Source organism: Bos javanicus, chromosome 7 (assembly GCF_032452875.1).
Source record: "Bos javanicus breed banteng chromosome 7, ARS-OSU_banteng_1.0, whole genome shotgun sequence".
NCBI classification, from domain to species: domain Eukaryota; kingdom Metazoa; phylum Chordata; class Mammalia; order Artiodactyla; family Bovidae; genus Bos; species Bos javanicus.
The window spans coordinates 19,930,601-19,956,910 of NC_083874.1; the positions used below are offsets into that span (position 1 = coordinate 19,930,601).

The 26,310-nt window shown below is 56.3% G+C and overlaps 1 protein-coding gene across 8 annotated transcripts in view; it reads left to right on the plus strand.

Annotated features, from left to right (window-relative positions):
- The window catches only part of PIP5K1C (phosphatidylinositol-4-phosphate 5-kinase type 1 gamma), a 47,769-nt gene continuing 21,459 nt past the window's right edge, over positions 1-26,310 (plus strand). For 3 of the 8 annotated variants that reach the window (XM_061422679.1, XM_061422678.1, XM_061422680.1), the window contains exons 1-2: positions 4-196; positions 25,757-25,785. In XM_061422679.1, coding sequence (XP_061278663.1) covers positions 103-196; positions 25,757-25,785 — 123 coding nt within the window. In that variant the 5' untranslated portion in view covers positions 4-102. Of the gene's footprint in view, positions 197-24,367; positions 24,603-25,756; positions 25,786-26,310 lie in introns of all 8 variants that reach the window. The other 5 variants (XM_061422675.1, XM_061422674.1, XM_061422673.1 and 2 more) reach the window with 5 other exon arrangements.

The following is a 26,310-nucleotide window of genomic DNA, read 5'->3' on the forward strand; positions in this document are numbered from 1 at the left end:
CAGCCGGCGGCGGTTGTTGTTCAGCGACGGCGGCCGCAGCTCGGGTCGCAGCCTCCGGCCGCCCGGCCGCCCGCCAGCCCGCCGGCGGGTCCGCGCGCGGCCATGGAGCTGGAGGTGCCGGACGAGGCGGAGAGCGCCGAAGCCGGGGCCGTGACCTCGGAGGCGGCCTGGGCAGCGGAGAGCGGCGCGACAGCAGGTAACGGTTCCGGACCTTCCTCCCCTCCCCGCTCTCCGAATGGACCCGCCTGACCCCCCTGCCGGGGCCCAGTGGACCCGTCCGAGCGCTGGAGGGGCGTCGGGACCCGCTGCAGGAAGGCTGGAACGTTCCACTCGGGGGCGCTCGCGGGGGGGATGGAACGCCCCACTCCGGGGCCAGGGGACGCGTCGTCTGGGGCCCGAGGGAGGACGGAACACCCCGCCTCAGTTGCTCAGGCGTGGCGCCGCCCATTTCTGGGGTCCTTGGGGAGAGCTGTGGGTCTGGGGGCGGGGGTGGGTGCAGGGCCCCATTCTGGGAGGCTGTGGGTGGAGCAGCCCCGGTTGGAGGCGCGCGGGGAAGATGGGTCCTCACCTCTGGGCGGGGGGAGGCGACCCCTGTTTAGGACGCGCCATGCGTGAGTGGGTGCCCCGCCTGCCTCCTGCTGAGGGCGCTGGGGGACGACATCCCACCCGGTCTTGTGAGGGGGCTGCTCTACGCGTGGGATTGTGGAGTAGCCCCGTTCCGGTGAGGAGCCCTGCCTCCAAAGGGTGATGCGGACCCTCTGCTCCCGGCCGCCCACCTTGCTAGTGTCAGCTCCCGGGCCTCACCTCTTGCCCTGCAAGCGGTCACCCTCTGGGCCCATCTTACTGGTCGTGAAGGGCAGGGGCTGCTGTGGTGGAAATGGGGGGTCTCGAAGGCCAGCCGGGTCAGCCTCCTGACTACCTTATCATTCTTTGTGGAATTCACCAGACCAGGTTTTTAGTTCACTGGCCGTTCTTTCCCTTTCTGGGCCTCGGTTTACTTGCTCTAACAGGAGGGGGCTAGGGGTTGACATCTCCAGACACCTTCAGTGCCAGGGCTCTACAAGCAGGTGGGGAACAGGAGAGCCCCCAGCCTTTTCCCTGGATGTTGAGAGGGGGCTGCCGTGGCTCTGTAGGGGGTACTGCTTTCCCCTGCCCCTCTCCTGGGCCTGTATCCCTCGCCTTTCCCTAGAGCAGGTTTGGGGAGGGAAGCGGCCTCACCCAGCCCTGCGGGCTCCAGGCCGAGCCCAGTCCCTGCCTGGAGGGGCCGGTTCCTTCTTGGTCCAAATTTCAGGCTCCCAAGTACGAAGTTTCCGGATCATCAGAATTCTCCATTTCCCCCTACCTCCCCCCCGAGGCAGCCCTTGCTGGCGAGTCCCTGTGGACGCCCACCTGGGGCACCCATCCTCCTCCTCTCCCGGGCCTCCCGAAGCTTCCGTGGCAGGCGGGAGATACTGCGCTGCCCGGGAGTTGAGAGAAATGTCTGGAGGAATAGCCGGAGCAGGGAGCAATCTCCACCCCGCCCCAGCCCACCCCGGGCTCCGGAGCACTCCCACCGCTCCCCTTCCTGCTACCATCTGGAGCTGCATGGTGGATGACCCCGTTCAGCTCCACCATCCGGCCCCCACGCCCTGCTTCTTTGCTGGCAGCGATGCCATGGCTTGCCAGCACCAGACAGTGGAGGGGCCCAGCTGAAGTCCCTTCTCAGCCCCCTGACCTCCACCAGCAGTCCTCTGCCCTATATGGGCAGAGACAAAACAGCCTAGGACGCAGTGACCACAGGAAAGCCACACAGCAAACGTCTGTCTTATCAGGGGCTAGGTGATGGGGTCAGATAAAGTTCAGGCCCCAGCTGTGGTTGGGTCTGAACCCAGGGACTTGACCAGTGAGACCCCCCCCCCGACCCCCGCCTGTCCCCAAACCCACAGAAACCCCACTCCCACAGCTGATGGCTTATTTCACTCACTGTAGGGTCAATAGCTCCCTCTCTTCTGCTGAACCCATTTCTGTTAAGTTTAGGGAACAACTGTCCACGCCTTTCCTGCTGCTCACACAGATGCGTAAACACACAGCTGGGGCTGCTCATTCACCAGGGGGTTTGGAGGGTACCCTCACACCTTGGCGCCAGTGACGGTTGGGGCTGGAAAATTCTTTGTTGTGGGGACACTATCGTGGACACTATGGGGGGTGGAGCACTCACTTGATGCCAGGAGCCCCCCAGTTGTGATGACCACAGACCTCCTCCCCAGACATCACCCCTATTCCCTGGAGACGCAGCCACCAAAGGTGAGGCCTGCTGTACTTCCCTTATCATTCTATGCCTTGCTGGCTTTTTTATCCACAATATGATCCCCCCGACTCCCCATCCCCACGTTGGTATCAGTTCTTTTCAGAGAAAGAGAATACAGTGCTATGATTGAGAGGGTGGAAACTGTAGCTTGCCTGAGTTCCACTCAGGTGCTCTGTGACCTCCAAGGTCAAATGCCTTGATCTCTCTGAGTCTCAGTGTCCCCATCTGTAAAATGGGGCCACGCCGCCAGCAGTACCTGAATTAGCGCATCAGCAAGTGGAGAGTGCTTGGGGAACTTTAGCAACAGCCCACACCGGTCAGGCCTTACTAACTCAGGGCCTCCTGGTGGGGGACGGTTGGGTGGTGTCTGGAGCTGGCTTTGTTGTCACAGCCATACTGCAGTAAACACCCTTGGACGTGGCCTGGCACTATGGTGCTTTCATCTCTAGAGGTTGAAGTCCCTGCCTCTGAGTGGCTGGGTCAGGGGCAAGCAGGTTGATGCTTGGGGGCTTTGTGAAGAGTCCCGGCAGGGCTGAGAGAGCCTGGCTGTCTGTGTGCCCACAGCCTTGCTAGCTCCACTCTGGATGTTATCGGCCTCGGTCACTGGGGCCAATCTGATGGGAGTTAAATGTTGGTGGTGTTTAGAATCTGGTTACTTTAAACACCTGGGTTCCCAAGGCCTGGTCCAGGGAAGGCCTGCTGGGGTTCTCTGCTGGCTTTTGGGGACTGTGTTGGGTGTCTGGCTCCAGCAAGGATCTCAGGGAGGGCTGGGCCCTGTGGGGGCCCATGAGCTACCTGTGGGCTTCAGCCGTGCTGTGGTCTGGTGCTTCTGAGCTATTTCCCTCCTGCCCTTCTTGCTTCCATGATATTTCAGAACAGTCAGCTTCGTCCCACAGACCCCCAACCCCTTCCCACGTCTAACTTGGTGGCAGATTTTGTTGGCTTTGCCTCCAAATGGACTGAAAATCCACCCACTTCCCCCCACCCCTCTGCCTCCTCCTGGTTTAGCCCCATCCTCATGGCTGGCCTGATCTGTCTCTTCCTGTGATACTGCCACTCAACTCCAGAAGGCTCTGCCCCTCCTCTGCCACAGCCCTCCAGGGTCCCACATCTCTGGGGAAAAAGCACAGGTCCTCCCCAAGGCCATGCATGTCCTGCCCTCCCCTCTTTCCCCTTCTCTCACTCTGTAAAAGACCCCCAGGCCTCCACCCTGCTCCTCCAGCACACCAGACCCAGTCCTGTCCCAGGGCCTTTGCACCTGCTGTGCCTTCTGCCCGGGATGCTTGTCCTCCATATCCCTGTCTTTGCTTCTGGAGCTCTTCCAAGTTTTTGCTATGACATCTCCCCTTGGGCTTCCCCTGATGGTTGAGGGGCCTGAAGGAGGGGCAGGAAGCCAGCACGGCCCAGGCAAAGGCCTGAGTGGCTTGAAGAGCAGTGGAGGCCATCATGGCTGGGCAGATGGGGCCTCCTCATGAGGCTTCCTCTGCAGCTGCAGGTGGATGGTAACCTGGGGCTGTGGCCGCCCTTGTCCCCTCACTGACTCAGCTACAGCCTTTGGAGGCAGAAGGGTCCCAGTTCTAATCCCACCCTGGCCCCTTTCTAGTGACGTGATGTCTGGCATTTGGTCGGCACACTCAGTCCCTTCTGTAAAGCAGCCTCGGGAGCTAGACCATCTTTGCCAGCTGGGGACTCTCTTCCTTGGTTTTTGCATCTGTGAAATGGGCAGATGACTGTGCCTTCTTGGAGGGCTGGGCCAGGTGGATTGGCCTGTAGAGCCCTGGAAGGATGGATGGGGACCTGCTCGAGGGACCACTTCCCTCAGAACCTGGACAGGCAGGGCCCATGTCCAACTGGGCTCATGCGGTCATGTGGTTATCTCTCGCCCTGCGCCTGGTTGTGGCCTGTTGGACATTCATGGAGGCTGGCTGGGGGTGGGGGTCAAGTACCAGGCTTCCCTCACCCTCAGGTTGGTGGGGGTTAGGATGCCATGGCAAGCAGGTGAGACCAGGGGTCGTAGACTGAGGCCCGAGTCCATCCCACCTGCCGGTTTTTGTCTGTCACGTCTCGTTGGTGCTTGGCCATGCCCTGTCACTTGCCTGTCGTCCACAGGGAATCCAGCTACAGCGACAGAGCTGAGTGTTGAGATGGGCTCGTGGCCTATGAAGTCGGGAAAACTTGCTGACTGGTGCTCTATGGAAGATGCCTGCCAAGCCCTGAGTCAGGCCACGCCAGCTCCAAGGGAGCTCTGAGGGTAGTGAAAGGGGCATCCTGGCCCCAAGGGGTGACCAAGACCTGCTGTCTTAGAGCTGTCAGGGAACAGGTGACCCGAGGGAGAAATAGTAGCCATGTCAAGCATGTAGGCAGGAGATCAGCTGTGCAAAGGCCCTGAGGCAGGAATGAGCGTGGTGGGGACCTGGCCTCACGTGGGTTCTGGTCTGAGTCCAGTTGATGGTTCTGGCAGGTGTAAGCAGGGTGGTAAGTCACACTCCAGAGTGATCACACTTGGGCTGCTTGGTAGGGAGAGGGCTGTGGGGCCAGGGGCCTGGATGGGGGTCTTGTGGGGGTGGAGAAAGATGAGGGAGTCTGCACCCTGGAGTTGATGAGGGCAGATAGGGAAGGGCCCAAGAAGCAGCAGGTCTAGGGGTCCAGGCTCTGGCAGGCTTGTGCTGATGGGGGAAGGGAGGGTCTGGTGGGCTTCCCGGGATTCCCAACGCAGGTGGAGGCCCATGGGACCTTGGGTGGGGCGGCCTGAGGCTCAGCCTGACTTACTCTTGCCTGGGCCAAGGACTGTGTACCTCTCTCCACCTCTCAAGGTAAGGACAGTGGGGTCCCAAAGATTTGGTAGGGCAGGAAGAGGTGGGACCCACCTCCCCTGGCAGCACTCATTAAGTGACAGCATTTACCAGCCTGGGGGCTGAGGATAAAGAGCTTCTGGACTCCAGGCCCCCTGTTCACCCAGCCTGCCGCCCCGGCCCAGCCCCAGGCATGTCACCACTCAAAACAGTCCAGGTCAGAACCCTGCTGGGAATTTCCAGGCTGCTGCCAGTTGGCTTCGGGGCTTGAGGTGGGACCGCCCACATTGGGGATTACTGACTTGGGGATTAGTTGAGGGGCCCCTGCACTAATTAGGCACCACCAGGCCGCCTGGAGAGGTTAGGGTCCAACCTGAGGAACCAGATGCCAGAGCCAGCAGGAGGGCATCTGGGGACCTGGCGTCTGGCTCCGACCCAGGAAAGGGACCCCAGCATTAGTCATAGTCGCGCCTCACTCAATCACACACTCATCGTGTCCATATGTGGGCCTTGATCCTGGGGGCCGGGGATGTCCTTGAAAGTTTGAGGCTGTGGGATGCAGGGCAGGTGTTCGTGTACACATGGGTGCTGAAGAGTGGCTGGGCCAGGCGCTGGAGCCAGCCCAAATGAGACAGCGTGGTCCCTGTGTAGGGGGTGTGGGGGTGGGGGGTTGCCAGTGGGGTGCATGCAGACAGTAAGTAAAGGAGGAAAAGAGGTATAATGCTGCCAAGAGGAAGAGAAGAGCAGAGCAGAGAAGGGGAGAGAGAGGACAGGGGTGTATACTATGGAGTGTGGAGAGGGGCTTCCAGCACGTGCAAAGGCCCTGGGGCAGACCATGTTGGAGGAACATAGAGGAGGCTTGTGTGTCTGGAGCAGAGTGGGGAGGGGAGGTCAGGGAGGGGATGGGGCAGGTTGTGCAGGACCTGGGGGAGGACATGGGCTTTTATCCCAGGGAGTTGGGAGCCCTGGAGGGCTGTGGGCAGAGGAGGGGCGGGCCCTGACTTAGCTGCTCACAGACTAAGCCACAGTGGGAGACGGACTGTGGGGAAGGAGGAGGGGGTAGGGTACCAGGGCAGAGGGGACTGTGCGGGTCGTGGTGGGTGGGGCTGGGGCTCAGGTGGAGGCAGGAGTGATTCAGAGTAGATTTCAGAAGCCAGGTTGACAGGACTGATTGAAGGGTTGAGCATGGAGGGGCAAGAGACAGAGGGGAGTAGGGGGTGACTCCCATGTTGTGACCTGCGCCCCAGAAAGACAAGCTGCTTCGTCTAAGGTGGTGGACGGGGTGAGAGCAGGTGTGGGGGACGGTTGGGTACAGTGTTAGTGTGAGACACAGAGAAGTGCTTGAGGGCAGAAGACCCAGTCTGGAGCCCAGGGGTGGTGGGCAGGTGGCTTTGGGGTGGGGAGGTGGGGGCGAGGCAGGGCCAGGGCCTCCCTGTGTGGAGCGAAGACCAGGCAGCTGAAGTCCCTGTTTGGAGACACGTCTTAGCGCCTCTGGTAGGACATGGCCTTTCCAACCTCTGACCACTGGAGGGAAGGTGACCAGGGAGCGGGCACAGAGGATTTGGGGTCCCAGCAGCTCCGGGAGGCTCATAGGGGAAGCAGGATTCAGACTTGCCTTCCTCTCGGGGTCCCGTGAGGGTTAGATGAGCTAGCCCACAGGAACTGTCCAGGACAGCGCCCAGCCCTGGAGGTTGGTGGCCCAAGGGGCACCTACCAGGGCAGAAATCTGAGTGGGCTGTCTCTTGGGTCCTTCTGCCACCAGCCAGGGGCTGGGATGGATGTGGAAAGAGCAGGGGCCTTTATCGGGGTGTCCTCAGGATAGGAGGGACGATCAGGGTCAGCACCCTGAGCCAGCTTAGGGTTGACTGGTTTGATGGCGGTGGCTCTGGGATGTGGGGTGGGCCCTGACTGGGCCTGGCCTGGCCAGGGGTGGTTAGGGTGGGGCCCCCGGGCTTGTGTGTGAGCAGGATGAGGAGGGGGAGGGTGTGAACCATGGTGGCTTGGTTTGCACAGCACACATGTGCTCATGGGCAAGTTGTTTGTGATCTGGGAGTTGGCTGACTCAAGGAGGGACGGTCCCCAGGTCTGCAGGACCCCCAAGATGTTGGAGCGTCGTTAAGATGCATGTGGTTAACCCCAGGTGAACTGTTCTGAGCTCCCTCCAGCAAGGGTGAGTGCTGCGCCTCGTCCATTTCTTCCATCTGTGCTGAACTTACACACAAGGGGATGTTTTGATGTAGTTGCAACTTGTATATATGTATCTCTCATACTAATACATATCAAATCTGAGTCAGAGAAAACATGAATCAGAGAGAAAGGTTTTCACGTATTTCATCTTAATGTTTCATCTTCATTTTGTTGAAAATGTATCCTGGGACTTCTCTTGTGGTCCAGTGGTTACGATGCTGCACTTGCATTGCAAGGAGTGTAGGTTCAATCCTTGGTCAGGGAACTAAGATCCCATATGCCAAGTGGCATGGCCATAAAATAGAAAAAAAAAAAAATGTTTCCCTGCAAAAGGAGCAAAAAAACCTGAGATAAAGGGACCTACCCACCGAGGTCAAAGATAAGAGAGTTCTTGATACCTCTGACCATAAAGAGAGTTCTTGGGCCCGTCTGCATCCCGTCTTGATTCCATACTCACAGACCCTTTTCCCCCACTCACTCCACTTCTGCATTCCATCCTGCACATCTCAGGACTCTTACCTCACTTTCTGGGAACTGCATATCAATTGCATCGTGTGTTTCCCATTTTCAAATTACATACCAGTCTTTTACTTGTTGATTTGTAGGAGCTTTTTATATATTATGGAAGGTTTATTTATTTTTTAAATCCATGATACAAGTAAGTGCAAGAAGCGTCTCCCCATCTTCTCTTACAGTGATTATTGACGCCAGGCAGATATTTTCTTTTCATGTGGTCACATTTATCATTGTCTCTCTTTCTATGGTTTCTCAGGTTGGTGAGTGTGTCATTTGTGCTGAGGTTACAGTTAAATTCCTCTAGTGCGTCCATAATTTTACTTTTTCCCCTTTACGTTTAAATTCCTGTTAGATGTGGAGTTTATCCCGGCATGAGATGTACGAGGGTTTAATTGAGCAGAGTGCTCCCGGGCACCTCTGGGTCATCCCAGCCCCTCTTCTGGATAATCTGCCTTCCTCCCGCTGGCAAATGTCACCTCCCTCACAGGCCAGACTCCGGCGAGCGGCTGGTCTATTTCTGGGCTTTTATTCGATTCCCCTCATCTGCCTCTGCCTTCATGCAGGAGTCATGCCTTCAGCTACAAGTAATAACACGTTTACCAGGAGAAAAGCTGCAGTGAGACCTGCAGTTGGTGGAAAGTGAGCGTTTGTTTCTGTCTCAACCCTGCATCTCTGCAGAGGCAATGACTGTCTTTCTGGGTATATTATTATCCTTTCAGCATTTTACTTTGAAAACTTTGAAACCTTCACAGGGTTCTGGGGACATTCTGGCGACACCCACATGCCCTCTGCCATGAAGTCCAGGGGAAGGAGGACACGCAGGGCTGGGCCCCCTAGGGCTCTGTCACCCAGGGTCACGACTGATCCCCACGCGGCCTGGTCTGACGCCAGCTGTTGATTCAGTCAGAAATGCAGAAAGCCCGGCGCTCAAGAGACCCCGCACCTTACCCTTGTCTGTGGTCTGAGGGCTGAGCCCAGCAGGCAGGGCATCACCTCACTGGGCATGTGGGGAGCATCCTAGGACCTCGCTGATCTGCATGTACCTGGGAGTGAACGTGTGAGTTACAGGTACATGCCAACCACTAGGTAGACCTGCAGATGGGGAATCTGTGAGTAAGGAGGACGGAGGAGGCCGGGCTGTGTGTCCTATAAACAAAGAGGCTCCCTGAGCCCAGCGCAGGGTCACGTGGAGGAAATGGAACGTGGGACAGGATTCAGTTCCATGAATTAACTCAGGCCGTCCTGCGTGGTAACATCTGCTTCCTCCCTGGGACTCCATCCAGGGTCACACTCAGCATTTGGGGTCAGTGGGACCCTCTGAGGGCCGCTCTGTGACCCAAACCTCAGATGACCGCCCATACCCTGCCACCTGTGGAGCCACTGGGCATGTGCCTGGTGACCCTGCCCTCCTTCAGGGAAGGGAACCTGTCCTCCGCCTGCTCCTCCAGGAAGCCCACTTGATTTCCCTGGCCAAGGCCGCTCCCACTGCCCTTAGGCCTTTCACGTGCTGTGCTGGCCATGTGACCATCCACTGCCCTGTGGGTCGTCTCTGCCTGAGCTGCAGGCCCTGAACTCTGGCAGCAGACCTGTGCTTGGTCCCGATGGCTATTCTGCTGTCTGTGGCACCAGGAGTGAAGGTTCTGGAACCTTCTTTCTCTCAGGGCCCGCAGAGTCCTGGACAAACACCCCTGCCTCTGCCCCCTTTGCCATCCCCGGCCCTGTCCTGTGCAAGGCTTCCTGTTTACCACTCTGGAGACACTTGCTCCGTGCACTGAGATGGGGGGTTGCGGTGTGGGCTGCTGGTCAGGACTTGGCCCCCACCTGCACACTCCCCTCCAGCCACTTCAAACCCTGTCTGCTGTTCCTGGAGAGTGTCCCATCCCATCACCACAGGGCCTTTGCGTGTGCTGCCCACTGCATCCCCCCAGCCCCCCTTAGAAGTCAGCTCTCATGATTTATCTCTTCTGTGAAGCTGCCATGTGTTTCTGGCACAAAACACAGATCTGGCTCCACCCTCAGGCCCACCCCGGGCACCTCTCTCACCAGCACCCCTCATCTCCCACGCCCTCCGCCCCCGCCCACAATGCAGGGACCCCGGGTTCAATCCCTGGTCAGGGAACTAGATCCCACATGCTGCAGCTAAGATCTGGCACAACTGAATAAATAAATATGGTAAAAATACTTCATTGCTTAAAAACTCTACTGGCTATTTGAGCCTTTAGAAAGTAGTAATAATTTTGCAGTGGTAATGTCAAAGATCACTTACGACAGGTCACTGTACCAAGCATAGTAGTGATGAAGTTTGACACGTGAGAATTAACAGAATGTGACTCAGAGACTTGAAGGGAGCAAATGCTGTTGGGTGAACGACGTTGGCACACCTGCCCAGTGCAGGGCACCCACAGACGTGCAGCGTGAGGAGCACGCGGTGTTTGCCCCGTGCAGTGAGGCAAGATTGGGCTGCAGACCTGTCTGCACTTAGGCGTTTTCCTAAGCGCTTTTTTTTGGGTAACGGCTTTGTTGAGATAGAATTCGCATGCCACTGGGTTTACCTATTCAAAGTGTGTAATTCAGTGGTTTCACTATATTCAGAGTTGTGCGGCCATCCCCATAGTCGATTTTAGAGCACTTTCATCACCCCAAAAGGAAACCCGTCCCCATGAGCAGTCACCATCCATCCCCTCCCCAGCCCCTGACCACCAGGAACCCACTCTCTGTGTCTGCGGATCGGCCTGCTCTGCGCGTTTCCCGTCAGTGGAGTCACACCCTGTGTGTCCTTCCATGTCTGCTTCTCTCACTGAGCACCGTGTTCTCAGGGTCTGCCCATGTGGTAGCAAGTGTCAGGGCTTCTCTCCTTCTCGAGGCCAAGTGACGCTCCCGGGTGTGGAGGGACAACGTGTGTTTATCCACCCGTCTGTGGGCATTCAGGCTGTTTGCATCTCTCGGCCCATGTGGCTCCATGTACAGCCCTTATGTGGACACGGGTCCTCGTGTCTCTTCGGCGGACACCCAGCCTTGGGGCTGCTGGATCCAATGGAAACTCCGGTTACCCTTCTGAGGAGACACCGCCCTGTTCCCACTCAGCTGCACCTGTCCCCCTGCCCCATCCTCATCGTGGGGTGGGGGTGGCGTTCACCATGATCTCCAGGTGTGTTTCCCTGATGGTCAGTGAACATCTCTTGCCTGTTGGCCATTTATGTTTCCTTTTTGGAGAAATGTCTGTTCAAATCCTTTGCTTCTTTTCTTTTTTCTTTCCTTCTTTTTTTAAGCTTTTTTTTTTTTGTTTTTGTTTTTTTTGATGTGGACTATTTTAAAGTCTTCCTTGAATTTGTTGCAACGTAGTTTCTGTTTTATGGTTTGGTGCCTTGGCCATATGGTATGTAGAATCTTAATTCCCCGGCCAGGGATCAAACTCACACCCCCTGCATTGGAAGGCGAAGTCTTAACCACCAGGCACCGCCAGGAAAGTCCCTGCTTGTCTTCCAGTTGGGTTGGTTTTCGTTTCATCGCTGAATTGTAGACCTTCTTTCTATGGTTTCGACACGAGCGCCTCCTCGGGGAGATGATTCACAGTGCTCCCTCCTGTTCTGTGGGTGGTCCTCTCACCTCCGCAGTGGTGCCTGTGGAAGCACAGATGTATTTCATTGTGACCAGGCCCCATTTCTCTCTTTTCCTTGGCTGCTGGTGTTGTAGCCGAGAAATCCCTGCCTGACCTGGGGTCATGAGGATTGACCTTGTTTTCCTCTGAGGGTTTTATGGCCTTAGCCCTCGCATTCGTTTAGGCTTATGATGCGTTTGAGTTAATTTTGTGTTGCTGTGAGCGGGACCCCAGTGTCTCCTCTCGTCCAGTTGTCTTGGTGCCCTTATCTTCTGGTCTCCGGTCACTGGGGGGCCAGGACAGATTCCAGTCTGGGAAGAGCTGCAAGTGGACCCTAATCACCAACCACTCATGGGTCCTGCAGTGACAGATGGGGCAGGGCCTGCCCCCTCCCTGCCCTCACCTCTTGTCGCTCACTCTGTTCCGGCCTCAACAGCCTCTGGCTGACCCCTGGCTCCGCAGTCCCAGTCCTGCCTCAGGACCTTGGTGCTGGCTTCTCCTGCTGCTGGGAGGTTGTACGGCTCTCAGATGGCTGGTTCCTTCCCAGTTCTTCCGTGGATGCGGTTGTGGCTCAGGCTGGAGTCTGCTGTCTGATGTCAAATGCATCCTCCTCTCTTGGTCCTGAGTGGCCTCTGGTGAGTGACCTGGCCTCTCCGGGCCTCGACCTCCACATCTGCTGCGTGGACGTGATGATAGCACCAGTCCTGTGGGCTGATGGGCAGTTTCAGTGAATCAGCAGTGCTGGCTTCATCGCACGGCCACGCTCAGCAGTAACTGTTCCTGGGCCCTCGTCCTGTTGCTCCGGCTGCTCCCCATGGTAACCAGTGGGCCAGAGCTGGAGGCCCACACGGCAGGCTGTACCCCGAGGCTCCTGCCCCTCTCTGCGCCAAGCCTGCCTGCCCTGGCCCAAGACCTTGACATGATTCCTGGGGTCACCACCAGGGAGAGAGGGTGGGTGCTGGTGTCCATGGTGGTGCCAGGTACCTGCTCGTGGGCTGCAGGAGATGTGACTGCTACCCACTAAGGGAGCAGCTGCTGGAGGAGCAGTGGTACAGGAGAAGGTCTAAACCAGGCAGGGTGTGACTTATGATCAGCGGCAGGGAGTGGTGTCAGGGGCCAACTCCAGCCAGTGGTCAGGGAAGGCCTCTCTGAGGAGGTGCCATTTGATCCAGGCCTGATCCGTGAGCTGGGGCAGAGTGTTCCACACAGAGGAGAAGCATGTGCAAAGACCCTGGGGCAGGACTGTGCCTGGCACGTGTGGGGAACAGTGAGGGGGCTGTGTGGTGGGAACACAGGGAGTAAGGGCAGGAGGAGGAGGGGGGTGAGGGCCGGAGGACCCACCATGTGGACTGCTCTCTGTCTGCTCTTCCCCTTTGTCCTCCAGGGGCCATGTGGATACCAGGCAGCACCCATTAGTTACTGCCGTGTAACATTATCCCAGAGCGTCATGGCTTAAAACAGCGAGAAACACCTGTCATCTCACGCTTTCTGTGGGTCGGGAATCCAAAGGGTGGCTTAGCACCACACCTCGTGGCTCCATCTCTTAGGAGGTCGCAGTGAGGCTGTGGGCCAGGCGGAAGGAGCTGCCCCCAGGATGGAGCCTCCATTCCCTCGTGTGTAAAATGGGACGCTCCTAACACCAGATGGTCAACACTGAAATCAGATTGATTATATTCTTTGCAGCCAAAGATGGAGAAGTTCTATTCTATACAGTCAGCAAAAACAAGGCCGGGAGCTGACTGTGGCTCAGATCATGAACTCCTTATTGCCAAATTCAGACTTAAATTGAAGAAAGTAGGGAAAACCGCTAGACCATTCAGGTATGACCTAAATCAAATCCTTTATGATTATACAGTGGAAGTGAGAAATAGATTTAAGGGACTAGATCTGATAGAGTGCCTGATGAAGTATGGACTGAGGTTCGTGACATTGTACAGGAGACAGGGATCAAGACCATCCCCATGGAAAAGAAATGCAAGAAAGCAAAATGGCTGTCTGGGGAGGCCTAACAAATAGCTGTGAAAAGAAGAGAAGTGAAAAGCAAAGGAGAAAAGGAAAGATATAAACATCTGAATGCAGAGTTCCAAAGAATAGCAAGGAGAGATAAGAAAGCTTTCCTCAGCGATCAATGCAAAGAAATAGAGGAAAACAGAATGGGAAAGACTAGAGATCTCTTCAAGAAAATTAGAGATACCAAGGGAACATTTCATGCAAAGATGGGCTCAATAAAGGACAGAAATGGTATGGACCTAACAGAAGCAGAAGATATTAAGAAGAGATGGCAAGAATACACAGAAGAACTGTACAAAAAGATCTTCACAACCAAGATAACCTCGATGGTGTGATCACTCACCTAGAGCCAGACATCCTGGAATGTGAAGTCAAGTGGGCCTTAGAAAGCATCACTACGAACAAAGCTAGTGGAGGTGATGGAATTCCAGTTGAGCTATTTCAAATCCTGAAAGATGATGCTGTGAAAGTGCTGCACTCAATATGCCAGCAAATTTGGAAAACTCAGCAGTGGCCACAGGACTGGAAGAGGTCAGTTTTCATTCCAATCCCAAAGAAAGGCAATGCCAAAGAATGCTCAAACTACCGCACAATTGCACTCATCTCACACACTAGTAAAGTAATGCTCAAAATTCTCCAAGCCAGGCTTCAGCAGTATGTGAACTGTGAACTTCCAGATGTTCAAGCTGGTTTTAGAAAAGGCAGAGGAACCAGAGATCAAATTGCCAGCATCTGCTGGATCATGGAAAAAGCAAGAGAGTTCCAGAAAAACATCTATTTCTGCTTTATTGACTATGTCAAAGCCTTTGACTGTGTGGATCACAATAAACTGTGGAAAATTCTGAAAGAGATGGGAATACCAGACCACCTGACCTGCCTCTTGAGAAACCTATATGCAGGTCAGGAAGCAAGAGTTAGAACTGGACATGGAACAACAGACTGGTTCCAAATAGGAAAAGGAGTACGTCAAGGCTGTATATTATCACCCTGTTTATTTAACTTCTATGCAGAGTATATCATGAGAATCGCTGGGCTGGAAGAAGCACAAGCTGGAATCAAGATTGCTGGGAGAAATATCAGTAACCTCAGATATGCAGATGACACCACCCTTATGGCAGAAAGTGAAGAGGAACTCAAAAGCCTCTTGATGAAAGTGAAAGAGGAGACTGAAAAAGTTGGCTTAAAGCTCAACATTCAGAAAACGAAGATCATGGCATTCGGTCCCATCACTTCATGGGAAATAGATGGGGAAACAGTGTCAGACTTTATTTTTCTGGGCTCCAAAATCACTACAGATGGTGACTGCAGCCATGAAATTAAAAGACGCTTACTCCTTGGAAGGAAAATGATGACCAACCTAGATAGCATATTCAAAAGCAGAGACATTACTTTGCCAACAAAGGTCCATCTAGTCAAGGCTGTGGTTTTTCCAGTGGTCATGTATGGATGTGAGAGTTGGACTGTGAAGAAAGCTGAGTGCCAAAGAATTGATGCTTTTGAACTGTGGTGTTGGAGAAGACTCTTGAGAGTCCCTTGGACTGCAAGGAGATCCAACCAGTCCATTCTGAAGGAGATCAGCCCTGGGTGTTCTTTGGAAGGACTGATGCTAAAGCTGAAACTCCAGTACTTTGGCCACCTCATGTGAAGAGTTGACTCATTGGAAAAGACTCTGATGCTGGGAGGGATTGGGGACAGGAGGAGAAGGGGACGAAAGAGGATGAGATGGCTGGATGGCATACCAACTGATGGATGTGAGTCTGAGTGAACTCCGGGAGTTGGTGATGGACAGGGAGGCCTGGTGTACTGCGATTCATGGGGTCACAAAGAGTCGGACACGACTGAGCAAATGAACTGAACTGAACCCCTGTCTCATCAGATGGGGCTGTGTGATCACCTTGGCTCAAGGGACCTCAAAGTGCAGGAGCCCCTGTGACACCCCTGGAGCCCAGCCAGGCATTGGGGACCTGGCTCGGCTGCCAACTTGCCAGGGACTTTGGGCGGGTTGAGGCCCTTGGATTCTGGAAGCCCCCTGGGAAGTGGAGCCTGGGACTGAATGTGAGAACAGCCCCCACCTGGCTGGCAGCACCACCCCGCCAGTGACCAGGGGTCTTCCAGCCACGGCCCCCACCTCTCCCTGAAGGCCTTGTCTGCTGGAAACCAGTATGGCATGTGTCGTCTGGTGCAGTGTGTGTCGCCCAGCGCGGGCTGCCGGAAAGTAAAAATGTACATCTGGGAGGAAAACTGGGCCAGGAAGCCTTGTACACCAGCCCTGAGACAGCACGTGGCCCTCCGCTGGACGCCTGCGGGGTGAGCGGAGCGCTATCCCTGGGCACTCTGGCCGTTGTCCTCCAGTCTGGCCCCTGTCTGCTGTCCGCCTCCTGAGCACTGGGCCCTGTGCCCTGGTTTCCCCTGGGGAGCCCCTGCCCACCCCCCCAGGCAGGGTGCTGCAGCCCTGGGTGAGCAGGACCAGGCCCCACAGGGTCAGAGCCTCCCTGCCCTGGGACTTCGCAGGGGACAAGAGGAAGGGGCAGCTGGTCCACCCCTGGGCCCAGGCGTCTGTTGGGGGGTCAGCACCAAGGATAGCAGTGCTGCACCGGGGAGACAGAGCCCAGCGAGGCTTGAAGCCCATCACCACGACCTCTTTGGTCTTGCTGGGTTGCAGACCTTTTTTGTGAGGAGCTGGGTGGTCTGTGTGGGAGCCGACGCAGCTGTGATTGTGAATGAGCGGGAGGGGCCACGCGCCAGTAAAACCTTGTAACGACTGCGGTGAGTTTGGTCCATGGGGCAGGTTGCTGGCTCTTGATTTACATCAACAAATATTCTTCCCCCCACCCTCACCTTGTTTCTTCAAGGAGCATCCATCGTGTTTCTGTCTCAACTCACATCCGAATACCCCTTCTCTGAGCCCAGTTTCTTCCTCTAATAGGAGAGACTACCAGGATGTTGCTTAGACAGGCTGGGCTGGAAGCACCACAGTCCATGGCCATACTGGCTTCCAGCCCTTCATCTGATGTCCAGCTTGAGGGAACATGTTGGAGACACTTGGGGCCTGCATTCCCACCACTCTTCCTCGAGGCTCCTGACAGGGCGTACTCTCAGCCTCCTCCATGCAGCCCTTCTGGGTTTCTCACTCAGCCGATACTCACTGAGGTCCACACCATGCCCAGCCCTGGGCGGGTGCCGAGGCATCCAGGACAGGAAGTGGAGCTTTTGGTGGAGTTGGGAGGGCAGTGGGGGCCGGATTGTCATGTGTTATGCAGAGGGGGTGATCCAGGCCACCAGGGGAGGATAGAGCTGGGGCTGCTGCGGCCCCAGGACAGGCGTGGGGAAGGTGAGCTCTGCCCAGGTGTGAACCAGACACAGCTTCCCTCTCCTTAGCTCTGCATCACAGGGGTGGAGCCGCGCCCTACCCAGTGATGGTATGGGCCCAGCGGAAGACCTCGCACAACCAGGCACGTCTGCCCAGTGCAGAGCAAGTCACTCATCAAACCCCCGAGGCCCTGGGGCTTGCTGGCTACGCAACCTCAGTCAGGCTATGTGGCTCTGACCCCGTTATCTGGAAACTGGACACCAGAACCTCCTCCACCCGCCACACCCCCTCTCTCCCCTGCTCCAGCCTCGGGGTAGCTCTCAATGCAGCCAGTAGTGACCTTGCAGCCTTTGAAGTCACCGCGCCAATGGGCCTCAGCCTCTCCAGCTGTAAAGTGGGTTGAATGGCAGTTATCTCCTGGAGGTGGTGAGAGGGTTGGAGACTTGGCTGGATAGACCCTAACCCAGGGAGGCTGTGTGTGTGTGTGTGTGTGTATGCACGTGTGTGTGCGCGCACATGCTGTAGCCTTTCATTACAGTGCGCTTCAAACAGAAGACAAAACAGACTGGATAGTGCAAGTAAGTGCATTTTTATCACAAAATATTTTAAATACCAGAGAGTAATATAATAAGCAGCCACATCCAGGCTCTGCCTCCTGTCCCACACATCTTTATATGTGCTCCATGTCTCCCCCCAGCACTGCCTGTGTCAAGTCAGGTCATCCCCTGGGTGCCATCCTGGGCGCTGCAGGGTGCTGGGCACACCTCGGCCCCATCCACTGGATGCCAGCAGCCCCCAGTCATGACGATCACAGATGTCCCCAGACATTGCGCAGTGTCCCCTGGGGGCAGGATCACCAGGGTGAGAACCGCCTTTAGGGCACTCCCCTCACCCGGACCCCTGGGTGGCCTTTGCTGGGTCTCCTCTAACCTGTCACAGAAAATGTTTGCTGACTCCTGACTTAAGGGAGAAACAAAGATTTGTTTAACCTGTATAGTAACACATTGGTGTCTTTTATATTATTTTGAATTTTTCTAGGCACTTAAACTCTTTTCTTACTAAACATCAGGCAAGGAGCCAGTTCCCTCTGGAGTGTTTTATCCCTAAAGCAGGACCCTGGACATAGGGGATGCTCACTAAGTTTGTTAGGTGTGCTCATGTATGTCCACTGCTGCTCACTGCTCACTGGGATCACTCACATTTGTGGGCAGAACTTCAAAAAATATCTCCCCAGAGTTTGAAAACACCTGACATGAAAGGTCAAAATTCACCTTTAATGTGGAGGAAAAATATTTTATTAAGAACATTTTCAGTTGTATGGAAAAGTTGAAAGAATTGGAGAGTGGACAGTCACTCATTACCACTCAAATCCTACAATGGACGTTTTGCTGTGTTTATCTGTCGAGCACCTGCCATCACTCATCCATTACTCTCTCCATCTAACCTTTTGAATGCATTTCAGAGCTGCAGACATCAGCACACTCCCCTGGAAACACTTCAACATGTGTTTCATTAACTAGACTTTGATATGTTCCAGCATGTTCTTGGTGTTCATGTTCTTGGTGATGTTAACTACTCTGATCACCCATTAACTTTAGACTTCTTAGCCTGCCCTGTCGTTAGTTCTGGTGGTAAAAGTATGAGATAACAACAAAAATATGAACGTTCTTTATTCTGTCACTGTGTGATATTTACCCCAGATTCATATCTCTTCAGTGTCACACCAGGTGTGACCCTGGGGAAGGAAAGATTAGCAGCTCCCTTATAATGTCTGTTAATCAGAGAGGTCGGATCCAACAGATAAAAATTAACTCAAGTGTGAAACCAGGGACAGGCATGCGTATAAGAATAAGAGCAGGTGGTGGTCCAAAGGGCAGAAACTCTGCATCTGCTTGCAATATGACCGCAGGTGAGTTACTGGTATCTGTCTGGCCATATTGCTCTGCTCCACTTAATTCAGTGCTTCATTATGATGGTTCTGTTAGATTTAGATTTTGTAAAAAAAATTTTTTTTATCTTTTCAATTTTCATTCCTTTTCTTTTTTCTTATTTTATTGCATTGGCCGGTTCTCCCACTGAAGTGGTAGCCCTCACAGCTGCACTCTGCCTTGTGGTTGATATTAATGTGCTTACTGTTTGTACTTTTTTCTTCTTTTTTGGCTACATTACATGGCTTGTGGGATCTTAGTTTCTTGACCGGGGATTGCATCCATGCCCCTGCAGAGGAAGTGTGGAGTCCTAACCACTGGACCACCAGGGAAATCCCCTGCTTGTTTTTAAATAAAGGTTGTTCCTGTCCCCCAACTGGATGCTAGGGGCTCCCTCCCAGTATATATAATCCCAGTCGTGATGACTACAGACATCCCAGGAGACAGGCAGTGAGACTGTCTACACACGCTGCAAGCCCCCACCCCTACTTCCCCCACCCCCTGTTTCCTCTAGTTTCTTAATAGCTTTTTCAACATGACTTTTCTGTTGAATTTTATGGAATGCTGTTCTGGATTCTGAGATATGATCATAAAGTTTTTACCTCTGACTTGGGACTACTTCCTAAATTTTTCCAAACCCTTGCTTCCTTCTGTAAAATGGTGGTAAAGAAATGAGATCACTAAGTCAGATGGTGCCTGGCTCAGGTGCTCACGGGCGCCCTCTGGCTGCTGTGGGAGGAGCAGACCGTGAAGGGCGAGAATATGGATCCAGGCGAGTGAGCATGCTGGCCCTGTCTGTGTAGATTTGCTCATTTTCCAAGAAACCCAGGTTTATCTCCAAAACATTGTGACTTTGAAAGTTGACTCAACTCTCACTGACCCTCTCCCGCCAGAAAGAAAGCCCAGGGAGGGGTTCCCAGTGGCATAACTGGAGGATATAGTCACCAAGCTTGGGGCTGTGGAGTGGGCGGGTGGGTGGGGGGCCTGAGTTCACACCTCTGCCTGTCACTTTCCTATGGGGACCACCAGCTTCCAGGTCCCCATGCAGACCGGGGAGGCCAGTCCCTGTGTCACCCAGTTGGCGTGGAGTGAGGGGACGAGTTGGGGGCGCTGTCGGACAGGGCCCGCACAGTGGGGAGTGTGGTGCTGGCTGTTACCGTGTCGCTGCCATCATAAACGCCTTGTGTGGGGGTTTCCACCGTGTGTAGACAGTCTCACTGCCTGTCTCCTGGGACGTCTGTAGTTGTCACGACTGGGATTATATATACTGGGAGGGAGCCCCTAGCATCCAGTTGGGCAGCCAATGTGGCTCCACATCCACAACACCCCAGATGCCCCACAGAGTGGCCCTCCCCTCGTGTCTGCAGTGCTGGGGGCCTGGGTTAGCGAATGGGCCTTGGGGTGCCCGGAGCCCTGCACTCTTCGCGTCCTATGCAGCACACTGAGGAGAGGCTGGGCTCGCAGAGTGTCGCAGCTCAGCTGACAGCTGAGAGCCGTGGTGGGGTCCCCGTGCTTCTGTCTGGAGTGATGGCAGTGTACGGAGGCTGAAAGAGCAGCAGCAAAACCTTGAGCTTGATCTTATGTGTCTTCCCCTCTCCAGTGACTGTTGTTTACCGTGTTTTGTGGACATCTCGGTCCAAGATGGGTCAGAAATAGGACAAGTTGGCCCTTCCCCACAGGAGGTGAGGGAGCGCCAGCCTGGAGGCTTGGCTGCCCTTCCTGAGCTCAGACACCTCCATCTGGCTGCACGACCTCATCTCGGGGTGGGGCAGGGGACCAAGGTCCTGCATCCTCCTGCTTCGCAGTATCACTGCTGGAGGAGCGGGGTCTGGAGGAGGTCCTGGAGCCACATGTCACTGGGTGGTGGTTTTGCAACTAACGAGCTTCTTCCTTTAAAAAAAATTTTTTTGAGCCATCGTTTACATAGTATAAAATTAACTCTTTTAAAATGTGGAATTCAGTCATTATTATATTTGCTTTGTTGTGCCACCACCACCAAAATCTAATTCTAGAATACTCCATCAGTCCCAGAAAGCCCTTAGCAGTCGCCCCCCACCTCCTCCCACTCAGCCCCTGACAACCACTCACCCACTCTGTGTCTGTGGATCAGCCTGTTCTGGACGTTTCCCGTCAGTGGAATCACACGTTGTGCGTCCTTCTGTGTCTGCTGCTCTCACTGAGCATCGTGTTCTCAGGGTCCATCCATGTGGTAGCGAGTGTCGGGGCTTCTCTTCGTGGCTGAGTGATCTGTCGTGTGGGTACCTTTAATACTTTTGTGAATGTGAGGAACGCAAGTTGGATGGAGGGCGTGAAGTGCTTGCTTCTGTCTTCATCTCCCAAAGGCTGAGACTGGGTCCTTATATTCCTCTTGGAGATGCTCTCGGCCTGGAGGAGTGGTCCCTGGATCAGTTACCTGCTGCTATGTAGCAGCCACCTAGAGCCGCAGGGCTGCAAACTGCACACACCTACGATTTTGTCGTCTGGGTTGGGTTTAGCAGGCGGCACACCATCTAGGAGGCTCCTGCACTCACAGGCCTGGGGGGTGGGGGCTGCCTGGTCCTGCCGCCTGGGGGGTGGGGGCTGCCTGGTCCTGCCCGCATGGGGTCTCCTGCAGGGCCTCAGCAGGGACCTTGTGGCTCAAAGCCACCCACCTACCTCACGCTGCAGGGTCCCTTCTGCTGGGTTCGGTGGCTCAGGGTGGGTTACCTGGCTGCAGGGGCTGCAGCCTCCTGGCGTCAGCCACAGAGCCCTCCTTGTGGGTTACAGGCAGATTTCCCTTGGTGGCTTGTGGGTGGCCTGTCCACTCTGGTCATGGTGGACCAAGACTCGGTGGGGGCGGGGCTGGCCTAGGGGGACTTTGCTCCTGTGGCCAGACCATTCCAGTTGATGGGAAATGAGAGAGCCCTGGCCCCAGTGCTGCTTCCTAGCTCAACTGCCTCATACTGTCTCATTTGCTCTGAGTCATGGGGAGCAGCCCTCCCCTGGGCACGAGGCGGGCAGTGATCCCACAGTGACCGCCTCAGGCCCCCCTGCCCCTCTCTGAGGAATGCTCCCCTGTGCACTCCAGACAGCTCTGCAGGTGACAGGGCAGACCTGATGCCCCGTGACTGGGGATATGGAGAGATGATACACAGGCACCAGGTGGGGCCCAGTGCTGGAAGACAAAGCCAGAAGGTGGGGAGAGTGGCCTGGAGTTAGGGGGGCAGTCTGGGGTGAGGTGATCAGGGGAGCAGCTTATCTGAAGGGTTGATGTCTGAACCAGGTATTGGCTGAAGCAAGGGAGCAAACCCTGCAGAGGTCTTGGGAAGGTCATTTCATGTGGGGAGAACAGCCCATGCAAAGGCCCTGGGGCAGGACTGTACCTGGCCTGCTGGAAGCGAGCAGCAAGGAAGCCCGTGTGGAGCAGAGTGAATGAGGGGGAGAGAGAGAGGGAGGGAGCACAGGAAAGGTTGTGCAGGGCCCTGTGGGCCCTGTAGATGACCTGGGCTCTTATCTCCAGGGAGGTGGGACCCAGGAGGGCTGTGGGCAGAGGAGGGGGCCAGGCCGGGGCGGGGCCTGATTCTGGTGCTCACGGGTACCCTCTGGTGGCTGCTCTGGGGAGGACAGACTTGGCGGGGGGTGGAGGGTGGGGGGGCAGTTTTCCACGTGTACAGGATGGGGGCTGAGAGGAGCCAGGCAGAGGTGCACTGTGAATGGACTTCGAAGTAAAAATAACCTAGTGTTTCTGCTGAAGGATAGATGATAAGGCCCCCCTGCCCCCGGTCTTTGGGGTGTGTTTTCTCTGCCTCAGTTTCTTCATCAAACGTAAGAGAAGTGGTCCTGTGTATGCTGGGGGAGGGGTCCCTCACCAGCAGCCTTCGTGGGCATCTGTGGGGGGGCCAGCCCCAGGCACAGCTGTGTCCCCAGTTCCCCCCCAGGTCTCAGCCCTGCCTCCCGCCTGCAGCGCCTCACGCTCTCCCCCTCCCCCGGCTATTTTTAAAACCTAATTTCCTCGAAAACGGGGTGGCTCATTCAAAAGATAATTGGTTACGTCTTGGGCTAGGAGGAGCGCAAGATCTTGGTCCCTGCTGCCCCCAGCCTGGATGGCAGGAGTGGGTGCAGGAGCCACCTGGCTGCCTGGCCCCAGAGCTGATGGGCAAGGCTCCAGAAGGGTATTTCAGAGAGGGGGTGGACGCGCGGATGGTGGGACTCAGGGGGAGGGGGAAAGGAGGCCCCTAGAGGGGATATCGGGGTGCATGTCTAGGCAGAACCCTGGCTCAGGTGTGCTGGCTACTTCTTGCCCTTGCTTCTCCCCCCACTCTGCTCCTGCCCTGGGCACTCCTGCCTGTGACCTGGGCTGGCTCAGAGCCTGCCTGCTGCCCTCCTGGCCTCATGCCTGGGGGGATTCCAGGTGGGGTAGGGCTGCCCCTTTATCAGCCAGTCAGTGTCCCTGAGCAGGGCAGACCCGGCTGGACCTCACGTCCGGCACTGGTGTTGGCTGGGCCCCTCCCTCACAGGCCTGAGACTGCGGAGGCCTTGGTGGTGGAGAGGGCAGGGACCATGGTGTTGGACTGTCTCAACCTCGGGATGAGGGGTCAGGAGCTGCAGAGAATGTGGGTGGGCCCAGGGGTTGGGCTCCAGGCTCAGGTGCTCCAGGCAGACTGAGAAGGAGATGCCTGGGGCCCCCAGACGAGGTCTGGAATGTTCCATTCAGTCCACTGGCACTTCCTGCCTCATCCCCCCTTCCTTCCCCCACACCCCAGATGCAAAACCGTGAATTGTTCTGCTGTTGCGCAGCCAACGAAAATATTATGTCAGCTTCCCAGCACCTTCCGCCACCCCCCCACCCCCAGGCCTCAGGGTGGGCTGAGCCCAGGTTCGTCCTGTGGCCAGGGAGCCCCACATGTCGCAGGTGGGCATGTGGGCTGCTGTGTCCCGTCCTGGCGCTGTTACGGCTTTCCGAGGATCCGTGGGCTGTGTCCTCCAGGAGAGTCCCTTCTGTGGGCCCTGGTATCATGAAGCGCCGAGCTGGCTGCTCCCTGGCCTTGGTTTTCCTGTCTCCTGATAGCGGGTGGGTGGGGGGTGCACTGCAGGCAGAAGAGTGCTCAGGAGAGGCCCCACCCCAGCCAGCCTGGCTGCACCACAGCCGTGCCATCTTGGTTTTGTGTTCTTTATTGACAGATAATTCATAAATACCATAAAACTCATTTGTAAGTGTGTAATTCAGTTTTTTCTGTATCTTTACAATGTTGTGCGGCCATGACCACCGATTGCAGACCATTCTCATCCTCCTGGAGGAGGCCGAGTCCCCATTAGCCATCCCCAACCCAGCCCTGCCCCAAGCCCAGTGGACAGAGAGCACGTTCTGACCCCTGACCCGTCACCTGGGCCTGCTGCTCTCTGGTGGCCCTTGCCCACCCCCCAGCTCGTGGGCCCAGGGCTGGGTCCTCAGGCCTCTCCCCTCCCCCACCCCCACATCTCCTGGGTGGTCTTGTCCACTCTTGGGGCTCCAACCCCATCTACACCCCGGACAACTGCCTCCAGTCCTGCCTCCAGCCAGGGCCTCCCTGAGCTCCTGACGTGGGGTCCAGCTGTCCCTCCCATCTTCACGCAGGGGTCTCACACTCAACATGGCCACCCTGCCCCCGACCATGCCCCACACCTCTCCTGCCCAGCCCCCCATCCTGGCTGAGGCAGCTCCATCCTTCTGTGAGTTGCTCCAAAATCCTTAGTCATTCCTGACGCCTTGCTTTTCTTCAGTCTGCCTCCAGTGAGCACGGCCTGTCCGTCCTGATTCTAGATCTTCCCGGATCTGCCCACTTCTCTCTCACCTGCTTTGTGGTGGTCCACGCCATTATCTCCCCATTATCTCCCACCTGGACCAGCGTGCGCCGCTCCCCATCTGTCCCCCTACGGCCACAAGGGGGTGCCTTTGAGCACCTGAGTGAGGTGTCCCCACCTTACCCCAGCCCTCCAGGGCTCCCATCTACCTGAGGTAAGAGCCCAAGCCTTCCCTTGCTGATCTGACCCCCCACCTGTCTCTTCATGTGGTCCTCCTGGCACTCGCTGTGCTGTCCAGACCTTTCTCTGCCCCCCCTTGACTGTGTGCCCTGGAAGGGGGGGCCAGGACTGTCCTAGTCACCACTTGCGTCCCCTCCACGCTGACACCTGGCAGACACCAGTGTGTGAGTTCCCCCTTACAGCTGTAACAGATCACGACAGACTTGACCTGCTAACTACACAGATTGATTATCTCACAGTCCTGGAGGTCAGGAGTCCAGCTCAGTCCTCACGGAGCTAAATCCAGGCGTGGGCAGGGCCTGTCCCTCCGGAGGCTCCAGGGGAGCACTGGCTCCCCCGTTTTCCAGTGTTTTCCAGCTTCTAGAGGCACTGCATCCCTGGCTCAAAGCCCTTCCCTCCATCCTCACAGCCAGCAGAGCAGCATCTCCCGTCTCTCTGTCTCTGAACCCCCCCTCCCTCTTATGATGACCCTACAATGGCACTGGGCCCCCGGGAATCCAGGATCATCCCCATCTCAAGGGTTTTAACCCCCCCAGCACAGTCCATTCTGGGACCAGAATATGAACATTTCAGGGGTTGGGCAGATATGTGCTGAGCACTCACACTGAGCAGATAACCCTCAGCAGAAGCCAGCTTTCTGGGTGAGGACACCAGCGCAGCGGAGCCTGTGCTTGGCCTGAGGCCCCTGAGGAGCTGGGCTGGAGGGGGTGGTAGTGGTCCCAAGAGGTGAACGTCGCTGGCCTTCCACAGGGACCGTGGGGATGGGGGCCGTGTGGATGAGTGCTGTGCGGACAGGGGCCCTGTGGACGGGAACCAGGGGTGTCCTGGCTGGCTGGCTCTCCATCACCCGGCTGCCTCGGGGGCTGGTGCAGTCACTCTAGCCTGGGCCGCAGCCGCTGGTCACTGCCGCCCCCCCGTGCCTGGGGCCCTCCCAGCAATGGGCTGTGCCTTGTCTCCACCCGCCCTCCCACTACTCCTGCCTGCAGAGCCGCGTCAGCTTGGTCGCTGCGCATCCACCCCCACATTGCGTCTCCCTACCACCTCCCCAGGGGCGCAGGGTGCGTGTGTGGGGCAGTGCTGATGGCAGAGGCCAAGGGTCCAGACTAAAGCGTCCCTTCTCTTCCTCAGGTTCGGCCCAGAAAAAGACCCCAGCAGAGGTGAGTGTCCTCGGGGGCCCACCCTCCCTGCCTCCTGAAGGTGGACGGGGCAGCACCCTGCCCTGCCCATGTCCTGCTCCATGGCCTTGGGCATCTCACTGCACTTCTCTGGGCCTCCGATGCTGCCATAGCAAATAAGCACGTGTCGTCAGACAGTGGAAACCGTCTGTCCCACTAGCCTCTTGAGTTTCTGGGAGGGATGGGGTGGGTGGGGAGAGCCCCGAGGAGCCTGGAGAGGATGGCCTCCTGCCTGTCAGCAGTGCCTTCAAGCCGGCCTTCCCCCCTACCCTCTGCTGTCCCATACCTGCCCACCCAGGGTCCCACCGGTCCTGTCCTCAGGCAACTTTTCCTGGTGGTGGCCACTTGGGTGAGCCCTTGGCACCCTGTCTCTAGTTTGTTAGTTTCCAGTCACTCCTGGAAGCCACCTGCGAGGGGCCTCTGTGAGCCCTGTTGTCTGAGGAGCCATGGACAGCAGGTTAGAGGACCCCAGGTACAGCAGGAGCCAGCCTGACATCCATATTCCCT